General features: G+C 45.1%; 1 protein-coding gene across 5 annotated transcripts in view; it reads right to left on the bottom strand.

Moving 5' to 3' along the window:
• kalrna (kalirin RhoGEF kinase a) overlaps positions 1-12,739 on the bottom strand; it is a 149,711-nt gene that overhangs the window by 90,374 nt on the left and 46,598 nt on the right. For all 5 annotated transcript variants that reach the window (XM_082507921.1, XM_082507919.1, XM_082507920.1 and 2 more), the window contains exons 4-13: positions 10,157-10,349; positions 9,709-9,882; positions 9,550-9,633; positions 9,268-9,399; positions 8,147-8,269; positions 5,782-5,904; positions 5,444-5,635; positions 3,672-3,803; positions 1,663-1,761; positions 1,453-1,584 (exon numbers count right to left, since the gene is read on the bottom strand). In XM_082507921.1, coding sequence (XP_082364047.1) covers positions 1,453-1,584; positions 1,663-1,761; positions 3,672-3,803; positions 5,444-5,635; positions 5,782-5,904; positions 8,147-8,269; positions 9,268-9,399; positions 9,550-9,633; positions 9,709-9,882; positions 10,157-10,349 — 1,384 coding nt within the window. The remainder of the gene's footprint in view (positions 1-1,452; positions 1,585-1,662; positions 1,762-3,671; positions 3,804-5,443; positions 5,636-5,781; positions 5,905-8,146; positions 8,270-9,267; positions 9,400-9,549; positions 9,634-9,708; positions 9,883-10,156; positions 10,350-12,739) is intronic.

Raw genomic sequence — 12,739 nt, forward strand, 5'->3', positions numbered from 1 at the left:
ACCTGCGTGCTTATAGCCAGCTAGCTTTCATGTGTGAGGTTAATTTGTAGAAGCTCAGACGTTCAGTCTTTGGAAAGCTGTACGGAGCTTTCTCCTGTTTGGTGCGGCTCTTCCTTACAGCATAGCTCTACACTCAGACGTGGAAAATACAACTGAAACATGGAGTAAGGTGCAAGAATGCCACCCCTCACTTTCTTTATTTAATAAAAATGGGAAATACTAACAGTGACACATAAATGGAAATAAAGAACACTGACTGCTTCAATAAAGACTGAAAGTGCTTCACTGTGTTGCTTTCACTTGATGGTTTATTCCTTGAGTTTGGGACCTTTTTTTGCCTGCATGACTCATAGGTCATAGGTCAGTGTTGAGTGGATTACTAACCTCTCTTTAGTCCACTACTGATTTTAAAGGAAAACTATTGCTCAAGTCCACTTACATTAAAGTCAAAATATAAAGAAATGTGGGGGAGGCTGAGACTTTTGCACAGTAATGTTTAACCATGTACCTGCTGTTCCTTACTGAACCTATAGGTGGCACCGTCTGAATTGGATGCATGTGTTAAAGCCCAGCACACTATTGCTGAAGTTTGATGCAGAGACACTGAAAGTCGTTTCATGTTAGTGATTTTATTTAACAAAGAACAAAAAGCTGCTCAGGCAGAATTCAGAGATGAATGATGCGGTGCTTGGTTGTATCTCACTCCTGGTGCCTCACTATCTGACGCTGGGCTTACACCAGAGCACTTTGTCACCACAATGTTCCCACCACACACGTGGGAGACACAGAAGGCAGCAGAGAACGTGTGGTACGTTCATCACACACACATCGGTCATTGCTGTCGGTGATGCACGAGTGTCAATGTGTCAAACTGGAGCCACAGTGAAATGTGGGGTCCCAGACTGGGAGCCCATAGAATGGGCTGACTGTGGACCGTCCACACTAAGTAGAGTCTCCAGTGCGGCCCATTGTAGGCCTGCAGTGTATGTATGCACAGCATGCCCACACTCTAGATGTGGACTGCAAGCTTGCCCACAGGAAGCCATGTGGGGGGACCCCCAAAACTGCTGTGGGCTTTGCATTGGCACGCTGAGTTCCCTGCCCACACTGCCCGACAGTTACAGCTACTGCTACCCACTGTTGGCCAGCACGGGGACGTTTGCTAGGATGGGATGAGAATATTTCCATCAAAATCAAAACTGTAATCATTCTCCACCCTGTAGACATGTCCAGGCACGCGCGCCATGATTTCACCACACAGCTCAGGAGATCACAACAGAGGCGCAAGTGCAACGGGGCAAAATGGGTCTTCCACTGATAGATGGAAAAATAGCAGACCATCTGAAAAAAGAAGCTGGTCTTCAATGAGAAAAGAAGGACGGAAATATAACGTTTTTATGGATCTGTTCTCAGAACCTTTTGGTCACACCCTGAACGTTGCTGTGTGTTTACCTGTTGGACATCTTGCTGGAATACACAGAGCTGCAGTCTCTGGTGCAATCGGACCTTTCGATGTTGCCAAATGTTCTCCAGACGCCGCTGATGGTGAAGAACCTCATGAACCACGTCCAAGATACAGTGCACCTACAGAGAAACACAAACGTTAGCTTAATCGGTAGATGGTGTAGGCATGTTTCCTACTGGTAACACAGGGACACTGACCGCTTTGGAGTAATTTGCAGTGGCTGTAAGAGATTCCGAGTTGCCTGGACTGAGAGGCCTCTGGAGGACATCCAGCAGGGCTTTACCATCCTGACTCACCTGCAAACACATAAATCACATGAATCACATGAGCAGCAGTCACCGGTGCTCCAACTGTAAAAGTCTTAATATGTTTCTAGGATTTAAAGTATGGTTGTGGTCATTACAATAAAACAAAAAGACGACTCTGCCACCTACAAACTGTTCAACCTGAGCGCTCAAAGAGCTTTATACAACACGCCCCATTTAACCAGCTGCTGTTGTGATTTGTCACCATGACCATGAATTGAATCCCTGACCACCAATCACAGGATTATCTTATTTGTGACACTTTAACAGATTCCCCGACGACAGTGCTTCTTTGTCCGCCATGCTTTGCACAGTGTGTAGAGGTCACCAACTTTCAGCATCAAATGCTAATGACCTCCAAACTTCATGTGGCACTTCAGATTAGTTCGAGAGCAGTTTGTAGAGAGCTTAATGGAACGGGCTTCCATAGCTAAGCAACTCTGAGGCTTTACATCACCAAACACAACGCAAACCATCTGATGCAGTTGGGTAAAGCACACCGGCACTGGACTCAGTGGAGACGTGCTCTTTGGAGCGTCGAATCATGCTTCTCCGTCTGGCGATGGATGAATCTGGGTTTGGAAGCTGTCAGGATAATGGCACTTCTGACTTGAGCATGGAGCAAGTTAGATGTGGAAGAACTCTGACTAGCACAGAGTCCTGACCTCAACCCGATAGAAGACCTTCAGGGTGAAATAGCCGGGACCAGACCTTCTTGTCCAACATGTCTGAGCTCTGCTAAACATTGTGGAAAACAATCACTCTCAGAAGAGTGGAAGCTGCTGTTGCTGCAAAGGGTGGGCCATTAAAGCCTTATGGATTAAGAATGTGATGTCACTCCAGTGCATCTACACACGTATGTGGGTGAAACCAGAAACACACATTTTCCTTGAAGAAATAAACATGTAAGTAATAATAAACTTTGGGGCAACAGTCAGATGTCTGCACTTTCCTCACCTTAAGAACTCCAATACCAGTGTCCTGAACTGCAGTGACAGCAGTCCTTGTTCCCGTTGAGTCTGGCACACAAACCAGTTTGTTCTCAGCTGTGGGTTCTGGTTAGAGTGGTGTTCTAGTGTGCAACAGATCTGACTATGAGGCAGAACAAGCTAAACTGTCCCAGCAGCTGCAATCCATGACTGTGAGACTCGAGACTACTCACAGCCATAGGGGACCACTGCAGCACAAATCCAACACGCTCATTAGCAACAACTACAATGTCAAAAAGAGGTCGCAAAATATATCTGATGCACCTGTACAGCCCACCCAAGAGAAAGGCTTCTATAAATGAATTAGCATGGTGCATGTCACATTTGCATAAGTATGCAAAAAACAATGTTTGTCACATGGTTGTACAGATTATTGAAAACCAGAATCCAAAGGATCTGAAGCCACTGCAGGCATGACTGATCCCACTAAAGAGGAAGTCTCTCCTCCTTTAAAGCAACCATGGGACTATCTCTCACCTTCACTCATTTAACCCCCGTCTAAAGATAAAACTCCAGAATGCTGCTGCGAGCACAGAATACATTTACTGAAGTGTCTTCACACAACAGCTTGAAGGGTTAGTGCAGCAACTGCCCGATGGCACCCTGTCATCACAGCCAGTCTCAGTCCGCAGTACTGGCAGCATCCACAAGAGGCTCTGGAGCCCAAATATTTCAATGTTTTTTACACGTGACATCATTTACAGCGAAGTTTCTGGACATTAAAGATGTTTTAAATCCTAAATGTTTTCCAGACAAACAGGTTGTGGAGTGACCACATTACCAAAGTGATCAGCTCTTCACAGATCACAGACGCTGCAGGCACACAGCGGCGTTGTGCTTTGTTTTTGTGTGATGTTTGTCAGCTTCAGCTGCCGCTAACATTCATTTGAGTGAGTAGGTTGGGCGGTTTACCTCAGTGTACGCCTGGGTCACTTGCTCGTAAAGGCTCTGGTGACGGTGAATGGCAATCTCCAACTCCTGCATCTCAGATGGTAACCCGCCCTCGCTGCAGACTTTACACCAGGTCTCCACCTCAGACAGAAACTTATGAATGAAACAGACACAGATGGATTCATACAGTGCGTGCATTCATGAGAAGATTCATTCAACAAAATGATGTTTCTCTGGTTCCTTGACAGTATCAGATATTCTGGGTCAGCTTTGGTCTGTTCCATATAACCATGATCAACGTCCTTTTGTGGCTTACTGTCCGTATGGGAGCGTTTAATCTACCCTTCTCTGCATCACTACAGTAATGCTTCAAACTCTTGATGAAAGTAGAACAGTTTTCTTCATTTTTAAGGTGGTAGTGTTGAGATAAAGTCCTGCAGTTCGGACAAATATTGGGCCTAACATCAGGCAGGTCAAGGTCAGCCAGAGTCCAGATGTGGCAGGACTCAGTGCCTGCTCACATGAGCTATAGCTAGACTAATACTGGTCTGCACGTTTGGGAAATCTCATCAAATCTGCCTCTGAACCAGGTCACCGTCTCAACCAGGGTCAGAGTTGGGAGGCAAATTTCCAAAAATTCTAACATGCTATATATTACAAGATTTTCCAAAGGAGAATTCATGGATAACTTTAAATATAAATATATAAACAGGTGGAAATTCTGCAGAAAGTGCTGAAATGATCCAAATGATGGAAGTGTAAATGATCAACCCACAGAGGCCTGAATTCAAAGAAACGCCAAAAATGATGCAGCAGCCAAGTCCATGCTCAAAATGGTACTCATGGCGTCCTGGACATCTCCTCCCACATCTGGACCAGGGGAATACCAAAGCTCCTGGGATCGCCGTATGGACCAAAACTTAATGTCCCAGATGGTTTAGGTTAGACTATCAGTTAGCTCATCCTCCACACCCTGACACCCTGCTCCAGCCTGACAGTGGTTCTGACCCATGTCTAATGCGGGACCCTTTCACATGTGCCACAGTGCTGAGGCTGAACCTGCTCTGACCTGTGAAGAGCACAGGGTGTCTGATATTCCACAGCAAATCCCAGTCATACAGTTAACCAATGCCAGCGAGGCGATGTGGCACTTTATAAATAAAGCTGAACTGACCTGTGAATCCTTTTTTATTATCTCATTATTTCATCATAGTTTTTTGTTTACATGCATTCTCAACAGCCTCTTTAGAACCGTCTACATGGCTTAAAAGGAAGACCCACTTTATCTCCTCCCTGTTTTTCACACTCTACTCTCACTGTATCCTTTCTGTAGCTTTGCCAGTTTTCTTTCCATTTTTCCTCCTGAGTCAACACGTATCTGCTTTTCTGTTGGAGTCAGTGTCATCCAATCCCTCTCCTGTCCCCACTTCTCTCCCTGTCTTTCATCTCGTGCTTTCTCAAATGTTCTCTTGTAGCTAATGTCAAGGGCCCAGCAGGAATCAAACAGGTTCCATCTGTTGCCATGTCAACCTTCCAAGAATCAGCAGTAGAGCAGTTTGATCTATTAAATATAATCAGACAGCATAAATGTCCCATTTGCATGTTACATTCTAGACATGTGTCTACTGCAGAGAGACTTTTAGATTAGACAGTTCCCCGATCAGTCACCAGTAAGAGGTGCAGCTTGTCCTCTGTTACATCGGTTAGAAAGGGTGGCCGACGTCCCCCCTGTGAAGGCTGGGTAAGTGAGTATCTGCTCAGAAACATCTGGGAAGGTTTTCCTGGGATCTCACCTGCTCAGCCTTCTGGTGAAAGACAGATGACATGGCCAGGATGGTGGAGCGTTCGTCAAGTGCAGCAGCAAAGCTTTTCCAGTCCTGATCCAGCTGTCCTGAGATCTGTTTAATCTGAGTGGAGGCGTAGTGGCCGGCCTCCGCCAGACGACTCGCCACCGACATGATTCTGTTGATGTTTACGTAGGCATTCTGGGAAGAAAGAGCCTCCATCAAAAGACTGTTGCTCCAACTGTCAGCAGTTTACACAGAAATTAAACCAGTTGACCTGCCAGTCATTTTTACAACACGATAAATGATAAATGAGGTTTGCAAAGAACTACGAAGGCGTCGTGTACCATGGAGTTCATGGCGAAGTGATTGTGTTGAGTCTGTAGCTCCACAGCGTGCTGGTAACCTCGGCCGATCTCCGTGTGGCTCTGCAGGAACAATTCCTTATTGTGGCTGATCCAGTCAAACATCTGCAGGCAGACCACACAGCAGATCAGTGCAATGATTCACACCACATGTAAACTCGTGATAACACAAAACATTATCAGTAATGCACCGAATCCCTCCAAATCCAAAGTCCCAAAGACTTCAGTGCAGACACAGACATACACAGCTGAGTGTCTACAGTGTGGAAAGTTAAGAAAAAGTTAGCCTACCCTGAAGGATGATGAAGAATTCATCCTTTCACGCAGATACGGGTTGGTTATTGTGCCTCGCGGTAACCACGGCAACCAAGACACAGCCATTTTTCTTGCAGCGTTTTCCACAAAACAGACGCCTCGTCAGGCCTGAATGTTTTCCCGGCCCGACCGCGAGAGCTGAGTGATTCCCGGTGTAAACGGGTCCACACACCCCCACAGTGCCTCGCTGTGACAACACTGATGTGGACAAAAACCTTCTCTTTTTTCTCTGTTTGCTTTACAGTAAATATTTATCTGCATGTGGATTTCTGTATGGAGCAGCAGAGCAAGCCGCCAGTGTCTGTCTGTGTACGAGAGGGGCGCTTTTATGCTCCCATCAACAACACAGCTCTGTTATCAGGAGGCAGAGGTACAAGCTGACAGTAAGATATTATAAACTGTGCCTCCATGAACATAAAAACTGCAGCTTTCCTAGTAATTACTGTATTTTAATGTAGCAGGACCTGCCTGTGAGCCTGTACAACAGTGAGGCCAGTCTTTGTATCCCCATCACCCGAGCAGAATAACAACTAAAGTAAGTCATAATAATCACCTTTGCCTTTGAACAATAGCTACAGTCTGGTCCTGATATGGGAAATGTCCATATATAGCATTTTGGACTGAAACAGGAGTAGCTGTTGTAAACAGGCTGGTATGTTAATGAATGGAATGACGGGAATTCTAACATTCATTCACAATTCCAACTAACTCGGAGAAAGTAAAGCGATGTTGGCTGATTTTCCACTGGAATAACTGCGACTTATTCCTGTGTTTAGAGAAATGCCACAGGCTGATTCATCCAGGCCACAGTGGAGTTTCCCAACACAGTGACTGTACAGATGTAAAGAGCAGCTGCTTGCAGCTGTGCTGAATGAAGTAAATCTTCTGTGATTTTAGGTTATTTTTGTCAAAGTGCCTGAAACTATTTTTAGATGGCAGCGTCTCATTATGACGTGTGACTCAGTACACAGAGGCTCCATCAACAACAGGTCTCCATCACAAAGGGACAGTTTATTCATAGATGTTGAGCTACACTGCCTTTGGTGTTTACACATCATCTACTTCTCAGGACGAGAAGCCCGTTCTATCAGGTACAATCAGAGGTTTTCAGGTTTTAATGGTGATTTACCTTTTACATCACCATGGTAACTTACTGTATACGGCACAGCTCTGGAAGTACATAAGAGAGTACTGACCAATCAGTTCTCTAGTAAACAGCATGACCTAGAAGATGAGGTGTGACCTCGGTGTGCAGACAGTAAGAGGGTTTTTAGTCATTGTCTTTCCCGAGTAACTGTGTAAGTCTTGAACTTCATTCATACTCAGATTTCTGCTTCCAAGGAGCTGATCTGTCATTTTTAAAGTGGTGCTTTTTCACTCGTCCTTCTACCTGAACATTTGATTTTTAAGCAACTTCACACAAACTATGAAGCATTCATGCACAACCTCGAGGAATAAAACAGACAATGTAGCATCAGTTTTAGATTGTAGTTTTAGGCATGTTGTTGCTAGCAGCTAGACTATAATCATAAAAAGCATATTTGCACCAACAAGGTGATTCTGAAGAGTTATTAAAGTCCGGCATACCTCAGTATGAAACGCAAGCAAGCGACAAAGTGTGTCCTGAAATTATCTGAGGAAACTTGAAGGCAATTGAAGGTTTGCCAGGCCGAAACAGCAGACGAACAACATATTATCCAGCTGATAACTACCTCAGTGTGAAAACTTAGCCTTATCTTTCAATGTCAAACCCAAAGAAGAAGAAGATAGCCTCGATATGCTGAACTGTGGCTGCAGCTCAGGAGGTAGCACAGGTCAGCTAAGGCTGGTCATTCAATCCCTGGCTGCTCTAGTCTGCAGGTCAGGTATACTAACCCCAGTGCGTTTAACAGAAAGCAGTGCAGGTGAATGAGGCATGCATAACAGCATTGTATCAGAGCTGGTGCACACGCCAGCACAGGCCCCTGATGTCTTTGTACTCATCCCAGCCTCGTCCTTCCTCACACTCTCATCATATTTAGGTGTAACTCACTTTTTCTGCATCCTGTTCAAAGAGGCGCAGCTGGAAGCACTGGTCCAGCTTCAGTTTCCTGACATGCCACATCTGATGGAGATGTTGCCTGGTGGAATGCAGCTTATCCAGCAGACTGGCCACCTGTCAGGAAAAGCACAATGTGTCACATGACAACAGCAAGCTCATCGAGTGTGTCTTACATTTCATTCAGCACATCACTTCTGATCTGAATGTGATGGCAGGTTTTCTTTGGATTGAACCAACAGTTCATTACGTCTGTCTTTTACACTGCTGTGTTACTGCTGTGTTTAGTACTGCAGGTGCACAAGTGGGGAACAAAACAGCACCTGCATGTGTATAATTCCACAGTTTAGCCTCACCTTCTCACTCGCATGCCATTGGCCGGTTTGATATTGCCTTTATGATCCTCTTTAATCCAAAACGTAAAGCACAGATTTAAATATGAAAGATGTCTCACACTCATACATCAATGTAAATGCTGCTCACGCAGGCAATGCACATGTACTTCATGTGCTTAATGCAAACAAGTTCTGCACTCAAATTTTCCCTGTGGAGTCCTTTGGCTAATGAGCTAATATGCAGCCAGCACTTGTCAGATAATGAGGGTTGCTAACGAGCTGGCTAATGAGAAAAAATAAGGCTGTGGACTGAATCTTGTGTTATGATACCATGTGCTTTAAGCATTCAGCAGCTGGAAGGATGTGAGTTTCATTTAGTTATGAACAAAACTGTCAATAATCATCTAGACTCAGTTCACTTTTATCTATAGCACCAAATCACAACAACAGTGGCCTCAAAGCGGTCAACGTTACTGGTCATGTACGATGTGGGCCCTGATTATGTAGGCATGAAAGTATACCTGCAGGTTTGCAGTTAATATTCCAGTAAGTACTCTTATATAAGGCCAAAAGCATCTGCAAGCATCATGCATGGATGCATTAGTATCTGAATGTGCCACAGCAATTCTCATGTCTAGGTTCAAAGTTTTGTTTGCATCAGAAAGTATAGATAAACCACAACAGAAGCTACTATTCTTGTTTGGGGCCAGCCTGTGTTAACCTTAGCTTAAATAAAAAAGTGTATGCTGGGAGATCTTTGCTGGGCTGGACGTTGCTTACCTTGGGCACAAGGCTCTGAAAGTCAGCTGAGCCTGAGATGCAGTTTCTCCCTGAAAAGCCATCACTCGATCTGATACACTGGAGCAGCCTCTGGCCTTCCTGGTCTAATTCCTCCACTGGAGCCTTTAGCACCTGCAGGAGAGTAGCTTCAGTGGCTTTGCACAGTTCAAGCCTCTCATTAATAGTAGGAGAACACTGAATTGTGCTGGCTTTAGCACAGCTCGATCTAGAGCGATAACAAAGTCTCTGACTGTGTCTGCACCTGTACTGATAGTGACTCACCTTTTTCTTAAGCTGGGTGTGTTCCTCTATCAGTCGCCGAGAGCCTTCCACATCTGCAGGAAAGTCCTTCTTGGACAGGAGCTCCTGCAGAAGACAGGAAACACTGGTCATATCGGCCATAGCAGTTACTCCCATTCTTTGAGCCTTTGCTGCCCCCACCTGCAGATCCTCCAGTCTGGACAGCAGATGAACAGCATTGGACATGAACTCCTCCAATGACACCCTGAGATCCATCCACTCCTCGTGGTTGTAGTCCAGCGAGCCTTCAAAGTCGTCTGTGAGCTGGGAGGGATCCACTAGCTTGGCAAGACCTTCAACTGACACCATGTTGGTCTGTTCACACAGACACAGGTTAGACGTGAGTTCTGACTACCTGCGGTGCTTCATGTGCTTACTACAGTGTAGTGACTGCAGCGTCTGTGCCACATATATAAATACATGCGTAAATCATGATGGCAGCTTGTGGAAATCAAAGATGCCTGAAAGTATTATTAGTTATTATCAGTTTGCCACACAAATAGCATTACAGCACTAATCTCTAATCATCTTACTGTTAATAAGGTTTCCTTTGAACGTGTTTTGGGTAAAACACACAAAGCCCACTGACCTCAAAAGAGAACTTTGCACTCCCGAAGTTCGTCTTCTGTTTCTGCCAAAAGTTGTCGGGCTTAATGATGAGAGCCACACAGATCTCAGCTGGGAAAGACTCCTGCAGCGTCTTGAGCAGAGGCTTAATCAGCTCCCACTTTGAACCTCGCATGTCAATGATGACAGTGAAGCCACGTTTGCATACGTCCTCGCTGACGGGACACAGACAAACAAGATGAGGAGGCAGAAGAGGCTCAGAGGAAATGATTAGTATCCCTGTTATACGAGACTTAAAGTGAACCAGACAATGCAGTTGTCTGCTACAGACCAATGTCTCAAAACCATCAGGTCCATTTGTGGTTGCCCCACAGACGGGGAGCGCCTGAGGCGGCAGCCTTGTTTCACTGGTGTCGTCAGCAGTCTGAATATGTTTGATATTTAAAGGAAACTTTCAGAGGGACATTTAGCAGAAGACATCAATCTTATTCTGCTCTGCTGTGGCCTGTAAGTGACAGTCACACTGCAGGTAAAACATAAGTGCAATCCCATCAGATAATCTGGATGATATATTCCAGCATGGACGTGTTTGACGTTCTGAGCAGGTAAACTGTTTTCTGTTTGCAGAAGAAACTAAACACGCTGCAATAAAAGAAGAAGCTGCAGCGGGGGGCTCTGCAGGAATGAAACGTACTGTTTCTACGAGGAACATTATGTTTCCAGCTGAAACACAAGTAAGCAGGAATCAGGGGGAGCTGTACTTTAATATTGAGGTAACAAAGTGGCAGTTTTCAGTGTTTTCCTTTCTTTCAGTGCAACCAGATGTGTGCATGTATCTACCTCTAGCACAGCACATCCACATGCAGGCGTTTGTTGAGCACAGCTCAAGTGCTGGACGATGGCTTCTTGAAGCTGACAGTTGAGAAGATTTCTCCCAATCAGAGCCATAAACAGACAGAAACTCAAGCAGTTCAGTGCCTGACTCAGAGGAACTGCAGCATAACAACTGAACTGAACCCAAACTGCCACAACTCAGTGCCTAAAATTCAGTTACTGCAGCTGATTCGAGTGCCACAGCTCCACCTTCAGTAACATGCAGAGTCTATTAATACAAAGTCAGTTCATCCATTATAACCTGCAGACAGACCCCGTCACCCTGGAAACAGCAGTTCGATTAGCAAAAGTGGGTAAATGCATTTATGTGTGCATTAGTCTCTGACAGTACAGATTATTGTCAAAGGCCCTGGTTGCAAACTTTCTATAACACGTCACCACCGTGTCACATTTCCTTCTTCAGCAGTCGTCTCTAAACACAAACTGGCCGCCCTTTATCCTCGGGCTCACTCACATGTGACGGATGTGTTTGGGGTCCATTCTGAAGAGTCTCAGCTACACGCAGGATGGCATAAAGCCACTCTCACTGCGGTCCTCTACTGTCACATGGTCTGATCTACCACCACCCATTGGGCTGAAGCATCATCTTGACAAACCTCTCAGTCTGGAAATGACCCGGCAGTGGTCTCGGCCCTTTGCACAGCTATTTTTACTTTACATTTTGAATTCCTCTGTGCACGACTCAGTGAAATGTGGGTCTCGAATGAGTTAAATCAAATCATTTCGATAAAGTTTGTGCAGATATTTACCAGATCAGTCAGACGGCTGAATGATGCTTAACACTGTCAGCACACTGTATCTGAACAGGCAGCATTTTATATTATGTGTGTTTACAACATTTCACTGTATAACTCAGTTATTTTACTCAAGCTTTCATCCTGATACGTTTTACATTTAAAATGATTCTGGACAAACTTTAGATCCATCCATCCATCAGCTTCCGCTTCTCCTTTTCAGGGTCGCGGGGGGCGCTGGAGCCTATCCCCGCTGTCACAGGGCGAGAGGCGGGGTACACCCTGGACAGGTCTGTCGCAGGGCCAACACACAGGGACAGACAACCAGTCGCACTCACACCTACGGGCAATTTGGATTAATCAACTAACCTATCCCCACGAGCTGCATGTCTTTGGATGATAAATAAATTCATGCACCCCACAACTGCTAAAAAGAGACTGCAATTTAATTTTAGCTTTAAAAATCACCTGCTAAAAAAAACTACTACTAACTGAACATATTTTAACTGGATTTTTTTCCTGTGGTCGTCTAAATGCTGCCTGCCCCACAGTTTGAGAACCGCTGCTTTAAATCAACTTAAACTGAAACGATATTAAAAACTATGAGACCAAAACGAAAACGTTCCTGTGTGCAGAATGACTGGGGCAGGCCTGTGCCTAATATTTCGACTGCTTTCCTTGTAACACCCTCAGACTGTGTGAGTGCTCACAGACCGGCTCTTGTGTGCTGCAAACACTGCAGCTTTCATGCTGATGCAAATTAAACACTGGTCTACGCCTGCTGTTGCAACAGACTACAAGGAAGCACTTAATTGCTTAAATGTCCACTCCAGCCTTCACTGCTTCCTTAAGTGCCCGTCACACTTGAGTCTAACTAAAAGTCCTAATAGAGCGGCTAGTAGAAAGACAACAGATGATACCTCTAACGTGAAAATGAAGGCAGGTGTGTGTGTGTGTGTGTGTGTGTGTGTGTGTGT

This window comes from Aulonocara stuartgranti, assembly GCF_965226115.1.
Source record: "Aulonocara stuartgranti genome assembly, chromosome: 16".
NCBI classification, from domain to species: Eukaryota; Metazoa; Chordata; class Actinopteri; order Cichliformes; family Cichlidae; genus Aulonocara; species Aulonocara stuartgranti.